The following is a 15,660-nucleotide window of genomic DNA, read 5'->3' on the forward strand; positions in this document are numbered from 1 at the left end:
GAGGCACGAAGCCTTAGGTCCCGCTGTGATAGAGAGCTTTAGGAGGTAGATTTCAAACCTGTCACACTTCCCTTGCTGAAGTAGATCGTTATAGGCTCTAGAAAAAAGGATTCTAGAAAGAGCATTTTGTCTGAATCTTTCTAGAACCTAGATTGAAGCCGAAATTTTTCCAGGAAACCTGTACTGTAGGTTTTTATGGTCTGAAATGTAGACATGATAAGGACAGATGAGAACAGACCCAGAGAGCCTCCAGGAGACTATTGCAGGTTGACATTTCAAGAGAGCAGAAGGACAAGTGTGTTCCCCTGGGTGGGACAAGCTGGGTGTTGGAGCCGAGTGGGGTGATGGGAAGCACACCTGCTGCACGTACTTTTTTGTAGCTTGTTAGTAGCTTCTTTAGATACAGTGCTTCACATCTCCTGTGTTAAAACGAGGTTAAGAATTTCTGTTCTGCGTGCTCCGGGTCATAATCCAAGCAATAGAACTTGAAGTGGTAATGTCTAGTTTCTTGCAATATGATGTGTCTATATGCCAGAATTATTGGCATTGCCTGGGAATATGTTAGAAGTGCAGACGCTCAAGACTTATTCTAGATCTACTGAATCAAACTGCGTTTTTTAGCAAGATCCCCAGATGACATACCCACACCTTAACATCTGAGAAATGTAGTTGTTTTAGAAGTGGTTTGTGGAGGAGACTGGCTTCCTGAGGCAGTGTTAAGTGTTGTAGGCTGTGAACGAAGAGAAGTTGTTCAAAGGAGAGGACTGGAGTGATTGGACGCAGAAGGTGCTGATTCAACATCTGGGAAAATAGGAAGGACAATAGCTCTGAAAATAGGAGCTATAAAGTGAGATGAGATGCCTGGTATGAAAGAGGGGGTCAGGAGAGGAAAGGTGACTGACGTTGCTTTGAGTTTGCACTGTGTCAGAAACTCTGTTGGGGACTCATTTCCACTGTCTCGTTAATCCTCACAAGAAACAAATGAGGTCAACTTAACTTCATTCTTTGTGGAAGAGACTCAGTGAGCTAAATAGCTTGCTCAAATCCATAGACCTAATCTTCTTAATAGTAGCAGAACTGAGATCCTGGGGCTGATGGATAGGGCAATAGGGATGACACTGGGAGGTCTTCGGGTTGGTGTGTTCTGAATGGCAGGTGGAGAGGGCAGCCCTGTTGAATGAATAAGTCAAATGAGTGAGTAGTGGAGGTGACTTCGGTGTTGAGGTAACTGAACTAGTCAACACTGGTAGCTAGGAAACTGGTGAGGAGTCAAATGTTACATTGGAATCCAGTTTTAGCTTTGATGCAAGAATGGAAGTGAAGTGGCAGGTACAAGACAACTTGTTAAGGGAAAAGCCAGTTCATTGTACAGTCTTCAGAATGTCTTCAACGGAGGATGAAGGAAGAGTCATGAGGGCCTCCACTTCTGAGTTACCTAGTGAGAGGCTGGGTTTCCCCAGTATTTAACTTGAACTGGAGGCCCTTTGGGGATAGAGGGCTGTGCAGGTGTAAAGCCCAGGGACAGAGGTGTAGATGGTGGATGACAGCAGAGCCTGCTCACTGGAGTTGCTCAGTAAACATTTGCTGACTGGAAGAAGGTGTTTACAGATGGTGGTTAATTTATGGGAACAAATGACATTTTCTGGGTTCTATGTAAGGATCAAGATCAGGGAAGCAGGAACAAGTTTAGCTATTCTGGAGGTTAAAAATACATGCCCAGAGTTTTAAAAATAGTTATAGATTCTGAAAAGCTTTCAACTGATAAGGACAGTTTTCATGCTACAGGTGTGGTGCAGTCTTTTCTCAAGTGCTGTGAGGTCTTTGGCTGTATAAATAACCTGAGACTGTTGTATTTATAAAACTAAAACACCTTGAGATATGTTAGTAAACACTACTTTCTGTTAGAACCGTGTGCTAACAAAACCAGCATAGATACAGGAAAATGTGTATTTCTGAACACTCTGTTAAAGAGAAGGTAATATTTTTGCATTCTTAATTTTAATAGCTGTTGTTACTAAAAAGGGCTTCAATTTTGACTATTGACGCGTTTTTATGCTGCCGTATCTGACCCAGGAATTGCGCTGACAGATTGTTATAAATGGGAAGAGGTAAGCGTAACATGATGTTGGTTGCCATCTTCTTCTTTTAATCGTTTGAATGTGAAGGCATTTTTGAGCAAATACATCATGCCTACTACTGCAGTTCAAGTCAAGTTTCCCAAAATGTCAAATACCAGGCAGGATGACCATTAATGTTTCTTCCTTCCAAATTAACTTTAGAGTTAGAAAAAAATCAGTGAGCTGTTTTAAGTCCACCCTCATGTAAATTAAAGACCATTCAGTAAGGTCCGATTTTTGTAACGGTTCTTCAAAACTCCAAAGGGAAGCTTTGATCTCGCAAAACCTGTTCAGTGATTCCACCCTGGAGAAATGTGAAACCTGCCATCTCCCAGGTGACCCCTGGATGGAGTCTTTTGCTCTAACAGTGTCCTCTTCTGGGCAGTTCCCCTCAGGTGAGGGCCTACGATGCCTTGGATTACCGTGGAAATCAGCTTTGAAGTCTGTGCTTGGGCAAGCAGCAAGGTGGATTTGGGGGAGCCTGGCCAGGTGAGGGTCTCAGCGGGGTTTGATGCCAGTGTGTGAGGGGAAGCAGGCTTTCCCTCCCCACCCTGGCTTGGCAGATGGTGATGATAAACGAGTCCTTTGTGGGAGCTGCAGTGGGGGAGCCTGTTTTCCTTGCCAAAAACCTGGAGATGTGGTCAGTGTCCTGCTGTTTCTCTGGGTCCCCAGCCAACTCTGGGTGGGCTACCAGAAGCTGAGACCGAGCCAGGCCTGGGTCTCAGCGCCTCCAGACATGCATTTTCTAGGCTCATTTTGCCGTCCTATATACTAGCTCCAGCTCCTGGGGGCCTCCTGAACCTGTCAAGGAACTCCACCTATGTTAGCTTTCTGGAAAATAAAGTAATAGTAAAGTGGTGGGTGTGCATTTTAATCCTAGGGAAGAATTTCATTTTGAAAACTTTGGGTTTTGTTTAAATATTTTCTCTGACCTTCTTTTAGCCCCAGACAAAAGTAGGAGAAGACCCTTCCTCTGTTCTTTGGGAAAGTGACTCTGTGGAATGGTAAAAATGGTATATGCCTCTTGTCTTTTGTTTAATCAGAGAGAACTGAAGAAATATTAAGAGTTTTCCCTCCTGTCCCACATACACTGGTGAAAATGGACCTGAGCCATGCAGGCTGGGGCCCTTGAGTCTCCCTGGGATTCCTGGCTTTGGCTTCTTCACAGAACTTTGTGGGGCGAGCACCTTCTAGGTAGGGCTGGGCCTTGTGGTTCATGTCAATTGAGGGTGTGGGAAGAGGACGCAGCCATGAGGCCTGTAGAAGTGTAGGCTTTGGGGTCAGAAAGGCCTGGGTGCAGATCCCAAGTGTGCTGCTCACCATGTGTGCCCACTGACCGGCCTCTCCCCTACGGATGGATCTAGTGACACTGTCCACCCTGCATGTCTTTATGAGGATTAAGTCATAAACACAGGTGAGCTGCGGTTAGTGTTGAGAGTTGAGTATGTCATGGGAATTTGAGAATAAGATTAGAAAATATCAGCTCCTAAAGCTGAAATGGATAAAAATTAGCCCAGAATGAAGGAGATTCCTCCTTTGTGGGTATGAGTAGAGTGAAACAATAGTTTATAAATCTTTGAGGAGAGGAAAGAAACAAAGTTGGAACAGGAGGATGGGAGTATGGTGCCTGAAGAAAGCTGAAGTGGTCTCTCTTCTTGTTGTTGGGTGACAGGCTGGGTTACTAGCAGGGATGGTTTATGTGGAGGTGAGATCGACATGGCCCGTGTTGATCAGCCCTAGCTTGGTAGCGGGTCTTGTGCCCCCACCCCATCCCTGCAGGGGGAATGACGGGGCTTGGGTTCGCTATTCTGGCATCACTCCCAGAGACTGAACACTTCCTGAGGGCCTGGTGAGGCCCCACCTTGTATACGGCGACCCCACAGAGCAGTGCCTGTCTCTGAGCTTAAGTGGTGACCCTGATCACCCTGCCTTTCCCTGATACATTGTCAGCTGTGCTGTGCCTCATTCCTAAAGCCAGGGAGTGCTTTACATGCCCCTGGTGTCCTGGTTGGTCTGTGAGGGCAGGAAGAACATTGAAGGCTTGCTGGGGTTTGGAAAGCTTTGGTCGGTCCCCTTCCCGCCAGGTGTAACCAGGATGACTATGCATCTTGGTTTGCCTCAGTTACATCATTTCTGGATGAAATATTTGTCCTTCCCCCTCTTTCAGTCTCTAGAGTGTCCTGTGGCAATTAAGTGGTGCAGCAGACATGGACTCGGGCCATTGTAGGTGGAACCCCAGGCCCAGTTGGTCTCCCACCTTCTCTATCCTGGGCAACTATCCAGGGAGGAAGAAGCACCTGGACTCTGACTTGGGGTAGCCCAGCCAGTCCAGTCTCACTTGTACCCACCCATCGCCTACTCTCTGAGAACGTCCAGAGTTATTTTGATGAATAGCTGCACCCTTACAATGCTGGCATCAATTTGGCATGCTTTGGGCAATAACTTAACAGCTGCTGTGACTTTCAGGTTTTGAATAGTTTCTGGAAGGTCTGATAGCATGAATAACTGTATTTAATTCTGAAATGGTAAATCATCATGCTTTAAAACCATCTTTGCTTATAGACATGATTATCACTTTGCCTTCTTTGCATTTTTATATTTCAGGAATTTTTTGTGAAGTAGGAGAAAGTCTGGGGTTGCTTTTTGCTTCCTTAAAAACTTTCTTTTTGGTTAAAAATGGGTACATGCGTACTCTGTTGTTAATGGTCCTGCAGTGATTTACTTACATGGTGTTTTCCTTATGAGGTGAAAGTAGAATTCAAGAATACTGTCAACACTGAAGGGAATTTTATTAAAATTGATGGTAATTGTATCTTTTCTGTGTTTTATTCTTTTTTTGGCTTTCAGGTTTTCAAAACCCTTGGCACAGATGTTGTGAAGTCTGCATTTGAAGGTTATAATGCTTGTGTCTTTGCATATGGGCAGACTGGATCTGGAAAGTCATACACTATGATGGGAAATTCTGTACGTCATTTTACACCATGTGGGAAAAAATATTTCTCATTATCTCTCTTTGGACTGATAGAATTATCTCTTTTATCGACTTGGTCTATACTAACTTGCTTTTCATGTTCTGATCAGTCTTTAACAATAAGATAAAACTCAGTAATAAGTTGGACTAAATTTCCTTTGAGATATTTTAAATTAGAAGTTAGTTTTAAGTTTATAAGCATGAATAATGAATGAAAGTCTCAGTTCATTTTCCATTTTTAAAGGCTTTATAATCTTATCAAAAAGTATGCTGGGCCCACAAGTAATTTATTCTTCTTTTCTGCCAACACAACAGTTTGAATAGAATTACTGAACTCTGTTCATTTTAAAACTATTTAAAACATTTTTCCCCAAGAAAAATGTAAAAAAAAAAAAATCTCTTTGGTGAGAAGGTACTATATAAATCTAGAAAATACATAAAAAGAGAATTATACAGTTCACATAGAGTCAGTTTAAATATAAACATAGTATGTAGAGTTTAGTAGTTATGCTATATAGATTGACAAACATTGAAGTTATGCTTGCCCCAAAATATGGAGGAGTACAAACTAGACATTATTGCCCAAACTTTATCTTGTTATGTCTTTTATCCAGGTAAGGATAGTGCTTGTATGTTTTACTTTTCTTATGTCATAGTGAAAACTCTGTTCACTGACTCTCAGACCTGGAACATGTTCTAGATGTAGACAGACTAGCAGAGGATCACAGGACTTCCTGCTGGCAGGCACGGTGGTGTCTTTAATGCTAAAGGTTTGCTGGTTCATGAAAATAATAGTGCATTAAAGGAAGTTTGGTCTTTCAAGATGAAAGTATTTCAAATGTGACCTGGCTTCTTAAGTCCAGGCTTTTCCTTTATAGAAAAAGTAGGTAAGTGCTGTGCTGTGAATCTTCAGTGCCAAAAAGTAGACATTGAGTAAATAGAAGAACAAATAGATAATTCAAAGAGTTTCATGTTTCCTTTTATCATTACTTCTGTCTTACTGTTTTCTTGCTGTGCCTTTGAAAAGAAAGCCTTCTCTAAAAATTGAAAATGACATTTGCATGTTGATTCCCCAGTAGCTATTTTATGTAAGTTATGAGAAGCACTCATAAATGACAACTGATTTTCTCCGAACGTTCCTGAGGGCCTGATAAGGTCCCACCGTGGACACGATGACCCCACAGAGCAGTGCCTGTTGAATAGGCTGGGTATTCTTCTTTATTTTTTAAAGTAAGAAGAAAAAGTATAGTGAAAGGTTCATTTTTCTTTGAAAGGAATTGGTATTGATTTAATGATATAAGGAAACAAATTTATCTGAAAGCTGTGATGGTACTTCTTTTCTTTTCTGGGTGGAGGTTCGGTAAAGGTAGGAAGGACCTTCACAAGAAAATGAAGTTTTGGTTTCCTAACAACAGTATTTTGTGTCATATTTAGTATCATTCTGAGGTTCATCAGCTTGTAAATACTGACTGAAACATGAATATTACTGATTATGCCCAGGTGCATAGTTAATATGATGTATATTAAAGTCTTCCTGTCTAGGAGGGCCAGTGGTAGGGGTCAGTGCATCCAAGGCGGGTTCTACTGTGTGTGCTGATGTGGTCCTGTCATCTAAGCTTTAAGACAGTTTTAAGTACTTTGAGAAATTACTAAGGTTTCGTTGATGTTTTTTCTGCCTAGTATATATTTCACCATCCTTGGTCATTTGACCAAACCAAATTTTTAACACTTGTTTTATAGCTGTAGACTGTTTTGTTTGAAAGTTAGAGAATAAGTCATTTAAGAGCTGATTACTGTTATGTTACCAGAGTCCCATCCTGCCGAAATTGGAGAGCTCAGCCCTCTCATTTCAGAGAGCAGGAAGCAATACTAGAGGGGGTAAAGGGTGTGTTGGGCCCTGGGGTGGCTGGCCTGGACTTGGCATGTATGCACCTTGAGTCTAAGTCCCCTCCAATGATTGAAAATTCAGTTGTTTGCCTTTACTTCAAGTTGACAGCTGTGGCATTTCTCCTGTCCACTGCAGGGCGATTCTGGCTTAATACCTCGTATCTGTGAAGGACTTTTCAGTCAGATAAATGAAACCACCAGGTGGGATGAAGCATCTTTCCGAACTGAAGTCAGGTAGGGCTGGTGTCCTGAGTGACAGGCATGAGGAATGGATGAAACCTTTGGATTCCTGAAGGGAGAGTCTGCGTTTTTCCCCTCCTGTACTGTGGTAGTTGGAAGTAAAGCTTTCGCCTATGTTTTCAGTGACTCTCTTGGGTATAGTTTGGTTTAGGGCTTGGGAGGCTGGTAGAAAAACTCCAGCTTAATCAGAAACCCTAATGTAGGACGTTTATCTCAAATGGCATGAACTTTTGGCTTTTCACTCTGTACCAAAGTCACTTGCCTTATTCTTTTAGCTGAATAAGGTTTATGTTATTCTTCCTGTGGGTAGGATCACTATAAAACTTATCTCTAAGTAAATCTGTTTGCTTGAGGTGTTTTTTCCTCCTTGAAACCAAGCCTGTGTGGGGAGCCAGTGTTGTCGGTGGTTTGGAGGGGAGATGCGGCCATCACGGGTTCTCATGACTGTGTGGCTTTGACAAGCTGTTTAAATCACTCCAGACCTGTTACCTAACCTATAAAATGGGGAGAATAGTAGTACCTGCCTTTGGGCTGTGTGGGGATTGAATGGGGTAATCCAGGTAAAGGTTTTAGCATAGTTCCTATACACAGGTTCCACCTGTCAGTGTGTGTTGATGCTGTTAACATTGCAGTTGTTATTGCTATTAATGTCTGAAGTCATTTTACTGAATTCAATTCTATTTGTAATTTTAGCTACTTAGAAATTTATAATGAACGTGTGAGAGATCTTCTTAGGCGGAAGTCATCCAAAACTTTCAATTTAAGAGTCCGTGAGCACCCAAGAGAAGGACCTTATGTTGAGGGTAAGTGAGTATTTAACAGCCCTGTTCTTCTTGGGAATGTGTGCAAAAATGATAGTTTCAGAGAAGAAAATGTAGGATTATGCAAGATTTTAGAAAGTTATATTTTGTATTTTATTACAGGAAAATGATACATGCTGGCACTACACAATGTATATTTAAGGAATTTATACTTTGCTGGGCATTTACTGATTTTGGGGAGCTTGTCAGTAGATTTCCTTAGGCTTTAAGAATTCTCTGAAAATTTGTTTTCTAATGTGCTCAAGCAAGATAAGCCACTGTATAACCTGTCTGTTTTAATGGTATTGCATTTTAGCAGTATAATTTTACTGATCTTAATGGTAGCATGTGACCATAAGAGATTCTAAGACCTCTTCCCTTTTTTTTTTTTTGAGAGGGCATCTCTCATATTTATTGATCATATGGTTGTTAACAACAATAAAATTCTGTATAGGGGACTCAGTGCACAATCATTAATCAACCCCATGCCTAATTCTCAAAGTCTCCAATCTTCTGAAGCATAACGAACAAGTTTTTACATGGTGAACAAGTTCTTACATAGTGAATAAATTCTTACATGGTGAACAGTGCAAGGGCAGTCATCACAGAAACTTTTGGTTTTGGTCATGCATCATGAACTATAAACAATCAGGTCAATTATGATTATTCGTTTGATTTTTATACTTGATTTATATGTGAATCCCACATTTCTCCCTTATTATTATTATTGTTATTTTTAATAAAATGCTGAAGTGATAGGTAGATGTAAGATAAAGGTAGAAAACATAGTTTAGTGCTGTAAGAGGGCAAATGTAGATGATCAGGTGTGTGCCTGTAGACTAAGTATTAATCCAAGCTAGACAAGGGCAACAAAACATCCACGGATGCAGAAGATTTCTCTCAAAACAGGGGGAGTGAGGTTCTAAGCCTCACCTCTGTTGATCCCCAATTTCTCACCTGATGGCCCCCCTGCAACTGTGCCTGTAAGACCTCTTCCCTTTTGAGAGGAGTGTACAGAATTTCCTGTGCTGTTTGTCAGCATTTATGTTGTGATGAACTAGCTGCTTCATAGTCACTTGTGAGGCATGTCACAAGTGATGATAGGTAAAGGATTCTGCATAAGGCAGTGAGCTTTGGCTAGCTGGTAGTAATTGCACACAGAGAAATGCTTTCATGTGGCTGTTGTCCTTCATGTGTGCCTGGTCCGAAGCAAGGCTGAGAACTGGTCATAGTTTTAAGGATGTTCCTGTTTCAGTTGTCTTTCTTACCTGGATATCAGGTGTACCATCATGATCCCATCTGCATCTTATTAAATTTCCAATTGAACTTATGCCTTGTGTGCCCAAAGTAAGTGTATCACTGTGTGTTTGTTTTGTGGTGCGTGGAATAGTTATATTTTTAATAGTTTTTAGCCTAACTGTGCCTTTATGTTTTCCCTTTGTGTATCAGATGTTAAAACATATTATAAACTGGTTTATGAAAAGGCAGAATAATCAAACAGGGTAAAATATCCAGAATCTGATAATAGACACCTATGGGGATTTAGATTCTCATAAATCTATTGCTCAGACATTGGGGAAAGATGGTTATTAAATTGTCTGGGAGAAAAAAAAGTAAATTGGTACCATAGCTCAGTTTTTTTACACCAGGATAAATGGCAAAGGATCAAAGATTTAAATGTAAAAAGTGACTATAAAATAACTCTAAAAAACCATGGGTTACTTTTTTCCGGAAACTTGGAGAAGGGAAGACTTTTAAAAATTTTATTTAAAACTCAGAAACCATGAAATTAAAGTGTTAAATTGGAAATAAAAAAAACTTTTTTGAAATTCTGAAATATTTGAAATTAAAAAAAGCTGGACTTTCCAGAAACATCATAAACAAAGTAAAAAGACAACAATAAGGTGGGGAACAATTAAACAGCAAAGGACTAATTTCCCTAATATATAAAGAGCTCCTGTAAACCAATAAGGACAGATCTGGCAACCAAGTAGAAAAATGAACAAAGGATATGAATAGACTATTCACAGAAATGGAAATACAGGTGATATTTAAATGGAGGAAAAGCTGTTCAGCCTCACTCACATTTAGAGAAAAGTAAAATAAAAATTCTCCAAAATAGCTTTTGTTATCTACTCCTGGCAGATATAAGTAAGCCTATTAAGACAATGTTGTGAGACAAGTAGTCTTATATGTTGCTATGCTGGGTATAAACTGCCTTCTGTGGAGTAAAATTTTTCAATATCTATCAAATTTCAAATGCGCTTTGGTCTAGCAATTCCATCTCTTAAGAATTTATTCTGCAGAAATATTCTCACATACTTGAAAAGATATGTATTTTTGTAGCAGTGGTACATGTCATTGGAAACAAAATATGAACAACTTCCATAGTCTCAGTAGGAGACTGGTTAAATTGGTTATGGTACATACATACAGTACTCTGCAGCCATGAAAATGAGTAAATAATCACCTCAATAATACAGAGTATTCTTTAATATATTACGTAGAATAAAGCATGATGCAAACAGTGTTTATAGTGTACTACCATGTATGAAAGGGGAAAAACGATGGTCTTATATAAATGTAACTGCCTGTATACATATGGATTATTTATAGAACGGTATGAAGAAATTAATGTTGGGTTGCCTGCAGAAGGGGAAATGGGGTGGGTTATAGGATGGGGTTGGGGGAGAGACCCTTTATGCAGTATGCCTTTTGTATCCTTTGACTTTAGAACCATATGAATGTTCCCAAGAAATGGACACAGAGATTTTTTTGAAGGATTTAAAAAAATGCTTTCGGGTTTTGCATGAAAGTAGTGTTTTTGTTTCCTTGGCTGTGATTAATGATAATGAGGGTGATAGTAGCTTACATTTAAATGCTCTTTGTGATAGGTATGCTCAGTAATGTTAGGTGATTTGTTCATTACCATTGAGAGTCCACTACTAACAGCAGAGCTGGGAATTGATCCCAGGCAGGCAGCCCCCTCCACGTGTGCGTTACAAACTACCACACTATAAGGATTAGTAGGATCTTTAAACAAGTCAACAGATTTGTACAGCCCTTTGTTACTTCATACTGGTTAACTTCTTATTCTGTTGATTATGTATTGGGAAGATTTCTTCACCACCCTCCCTTTTTTCTTCAGATTTATCAAAACATTTAGTACAGAACTACGGTGACGTAGAAGAACTTATGGATGCAGGAAATATCCTTCGCACCACAGCAGCGACCGGGATGAATGACGTCAGTAGCAGGTCTCATGCCATCTTCACCATCAAGTTCACTCAGGTAAGGGCAGCTGTGGGGCTGGCCGGCTGGCTCATCCCGGAGGTCTTCACTTGCTGATGGCACCCGTAGGGACTGATCACTGTTGAACCGGGAGCAGCAGCAGGTAGAGGTACTGACTGTCATTTGCTTGTTAATTAGAGTTGAACATGTGCTGTGTGCCGAATTTCTCTGTGGCTACAGTAATTTGAAATGTCCTGATGTGCACCCTTAAGAAATATTTAGTAGTTCTCTGCCCTGTTCTAGACATAAAAAAAAAAAACTTGCTTTGAGCTTAATTAAGCAAAAGTTTTCATTGTTCCAAGCTCTGTGGGAGATAATGGATTGCAAGTCAGACCAGTGGGAGGCCAAAGTGAGTAACTCATTGTGGTACATTATCACTCCATGGAACTCACCCCACAATGTTGATTATGATTATTAGAATGATACTGAAGGACAGCAAACATTTTTAAGTACTGATATAAGAATTCATTCTAGTGAAGAGGTGGAGGCCTTTTGAATATGTGTGGAAATTATTGAGCGTAAAGATTATAACATCTAGGCCCATAGAATAGATGAATACAAGAATGTAGGGTCCTTTCAGAGGCTAAGCACTGTTCAGCGCTTGGGAATATCCTGGCCTGTGTTAACCACTGAACACATCATATCCAGGAAGACAGCATTTTATTAATGAGGGACGTCAGACAGCAGAGAAAATGAAAAAATTCTCCAAGGTCGATCAGGACAACTCCTGGTAAATTCTGCACATTTGCCATTTGTTAGACATTTACTTTTGATTTACTCTAGTTACTGGTTTCTCTCCTGCTTGCTCGTTATTGTGTATTAGTACATGGCTATCCCTAGTTTCTGAGAGGCTTTATATTTCTATCAAAACATGGTAATCACATTTTGGCTTGTGGTTCAGTTTGAGAGAGTAAACTTTTGGTAGAATTCAGAATTAAGGAGTACAATATTCTGTACTTTTTATAATTTGTGATATGAACATTTTAACATTGAATAAGGTCCAATGATCTTTTACATGCTTGTCTACATTTATCATATTTTGGAGATTCTAGATGGGAACAAAAGTTATTGTTTGTCCAGTTATGTGTTTCTTTATTGAGTGCCCCTTGAGCCATAGTGAGACTCTGTAAGCCTTTGTTGAGAGTGACTGAGAGTGACTTGTGATGGGATTGTATGCTAGAAAGTTTAAGAACTGTGTATGGTAGGCTTCTGCTGTATTGAATTTAATTTTGGAAGTTTTTTATAATCAGTAAGAAGGCCACTGAAACAACAAAATAAAAACACAAACCCTACCCTGAGGGATCACAGTGAGGAGGGGAAAATAAGTAGACTTTGTATCATAAATAACATCAAGGCTCTTTGTACCTTCCTGATTTTGCTTTTATGTTTTGCTACAGGCAAAATTTGATTCGGAGATGCCCTGTGAAACCGTGAGTAAGATCCACCTCGTCGATCTTGCCGGGAGCGAGCGTGCAGATGCCACCGGTGCAACCGGGCTTAGACTGAAGGAAGGAGGCAACATCAACAAATCCCTCGTGACTCTGGGAAATGTCATTTCTGCCTTAGGTTTGCTTATTCCCTTCTCCTGCCTGTTCTTCCTTATTCTCTTACTCTTCATGCTACTATACTAGCACAAAGCAATCAAGTTGAATGTGTTATAAACTGAGGTAATATCCTTAAGGTTTTCTGAAGCCAAATTAGAGAAAAAAAAACTTTAGTAATTGTCTTTATTCTGGTGTCCTTTTTTCTTCTTCCCTGCAGCTGATTTATCTCAGGATGCAGCAAACCCCCTTCTAAAGAAGAAGCAAGTTTTTGTGCCTTACAGGGATTCTGTTTTGACTTGGTTGTTAAAAGATAGCCTTGGAGGAAACTCTAAAACTATCATGATTGCCAGTAAGAATTTTAAGTTCTTTTCCTCAGTGTTTCATGTGAATTCACTGTCAAAATTGAAGTTTAAAGAGTCTCATTAGGAAAAAGCGTCTTTTTATCTTAAAAAAAAAAAACAGATTTTCTACTTAGAGAAAAATCACTTACAGTGATCCAATCTATAGTATCGTATTATTAACTCTTTTCCCTCATCCTCAGCTACATAAACTTGCCATGTTCCAGGTTATGCAAGCTGGGATACATGCAGAATGGCTCTCAGCTTTTCTATGATTACAGTACAGGATAGAAATTTTTAACTCTGCTAACTCATAGGAGAAAATCATTATAGAGCCATAAAATAAAAATAACCCTTTTAAAAATAACTACTTTAAAACAGTAAATGTGGAAATTTAAATTAAGATTTGAGAGGAAAAAATCCCAGTAAGTATCAGAAATAAAGATAATGATAATATCCCTTACCTCTATATCGTCACTAGTTAACTGGAAGCAGCAAAACAAAGAAAAAAATGTACAAAGGGGAGACAGTTGTTGAGGATAACTCAAAAATGGCTTGCCCCTTCACTCCATCTTCCCTCCCCCTGTCTTCCAGCCCTCTGCACTCCCCGTGCCGTGCATTAACTCTGGAAGCCAGGGAATTACCCTGGAGTGTGGACCCAGATGCAGTAACATAGTCACTTAAGTCGTAAAGGTTGTGCTGGTGCTGGATGTGTGATTAACCAAAGTTTGAAGAGGAAAAGAACTAAGTGATGTAGTGACTCTTCTAAAAAATTATCATGCTTTGGATTTTTACACATGATAAGCTTTGCCAGAACTTTAAAAAATATTTTAATTTCTATTTAATACTGAGAACTATAAATCTGAAATCCTCTTCTTCATGTTTTCAGAGAAAACTCCCTAAACTGCAGTGGAGCACCTCATACTTCATTTTAGAGTTTGTTAGATGTCTGATTCTAGGCTTAAGAAGAGCAAAATGACATTTAATTTGGTATAGTGAGCACCTTTTCTATAAATCTTAAATAATTTTGAATATTCATTACTGTGGCAATGAATATTTAGTCTACCCAATGACCTGGGGTTAATCTGACTTTTAAATTACAAACCCAACTTTGTGTTAAATGAAACACAGAGTACTAGATAAATTTTTTCTTGAATTCATTCTTCACAGCCATTTCACCTGCTGATGTCAATTATGGAGAAACCCTGAGTACTCTACGTTATGCAAATCGAGCCAAAAACATCATCAACAAGCCTACCATTAATGAAGATGCCAACGTCAAACTCATCCGTGAGCTGCGAGCTGAAATAGCCAGACTGAAAATGCTTCTTGCTCAAGGGAATCAGGTTGGGTTTTTCTGAGATTTATGGATAGTTTTCTTTGAGTAATGGGATCTGTTTCTAGATCTCAGTGGGACAGTTATCTCAGCCATTGAGTTGATTTGAGTAAATAAGTGCTAAGTAAAGCTCTGAATGCATTGGCTGGTCTCTCCACATCACCTTCCCGTTGGCCTTTGTGTTCATTATGTGCTCCGTGTGTAAGCTGTTATCCACTAAGCCTGCAATGATTATCTAATAGTTATCAATTATGGATGGAAATTTAACATGCAATAGTATTAGCAGCATAATCTCCATTAGAGGAAGGAAATTGAGGTGCTTGGAGTAATATTTAAAGTTCTACCATACATTTTATGACTTAAAAATGTGTTTTAACAGAAGGAAGGACTTTTGAACATCTTTCTCAGTCTGTTTTTTTATCACCCATTCTGAAGGTGGTAACGGTGATAGAGTGACATGGGTAACATACCTGTGGCCTGGCTGAGATTACATCCCTAGGGCTTTGCTTGATTGTGGAAATGGCTTCGCTTCAGGATCTTTGGGATCTCGTGAAGAAGCTTTGTTCTTTTTTGCTTTTCGCAGTGAACTTCCTTGCAATCTGCAGTGTACAGATTGTATGTTCTGTGATGAATAGTGTGAGTTAGGTTCTGATATGTGTAGGTACTGTTGTGAGGAAAGGCCACCCTTGGAAGAAAATCAAGGATAGCTTTTTAAAACGTTCAAGTTAGATTGGAGTTAGATATAAAAAAAACATACGTTTCTTCCATTTTCTTGACCCACGAATGGATGTCTTAAGTGTATCACTTATAAAATAGTTTTCTTCAAATGCAAAGTGCTTTCTCTGCAGCACCTTTACATCTAAGAATATATAGCCCTTGAAGCCCTTGACATCCCATAAGTGGTTTGCACCATGAAAATACTGACAGGATGAAAGCCTCACTGAGTTTCCTGTGTCTGGAAATACACCTGACAGTTTTTCCCATTGGATGGGGGCGACAGGTTGAATAGGAACTGCTCGTTGCACTTAAAAATATTTCTATGTACATTCTACTTTATATGTGGAGCTTTCTATGTGTGAAAGGAAGTTATGAGAATGAATAGTCCTGCTGCATATGATGTTGTCAGACTCATATAC

The 15,660-nt window shown here is 39.7% G+C and overlaps 1 protein-coding gene across 6 annotated transcripts in view; it reads left to right on the plus strand.

The window, feature by feature from the left end:
- The window catches only part of KIF16B (kinesin family member 16B), a 315,843-nt gene that overhangs the window by 41,421 nt on the left and 258,762 nt on the right, over nt 1-15,660 (plus strand). For all 6 annotated transcript variants that reach the window (XM_057502709.1, XM_036892122.2, XM_057502708.1 and 3 more), the window contains exons 4-10: nt 4,965-5,081; nt 7,112-7,209; nt 7,909-8,018; nt 11,164-11,306; nt 12,704-12,872; nt 13,068-13,199; nt 14,359-14,534. In XM_057502709.1, the coding sequence (XP_057358692.1) occupies nt 4,965-5,081; nt 7,112-7,209; nt 7,909-8,018; nt 11,164-11,306; nt 12,704-12,872; nt 13,068-13,199; nt 14,359-14,534 (945 nt within the window). The remainder of the gene's footprint in view (nt 1-4,964; nt 5,082-7,111; nt 7,210-7,908; nt 8,019-11,163; nt 11,307-12,703; nt 12,873-13,067; nt 13,200-14,358; nt 14,535-15,660) is intronic.

Source organism: Manis pentadactyla, chromosome 5 (assembly GCF_030020395.1).
Source record: "Manis pentadactyla isolate mManPen7 chromosome 5, mManPen7.hap1, whole genome shotgun sequence".
Classification (NCBI taxonomy): domain Eukaryota; kingdom Metazoa; phylum Chordata; class Mammalia; order Pholidota; family Manidae; genus Manis; species Manis pentadactyla.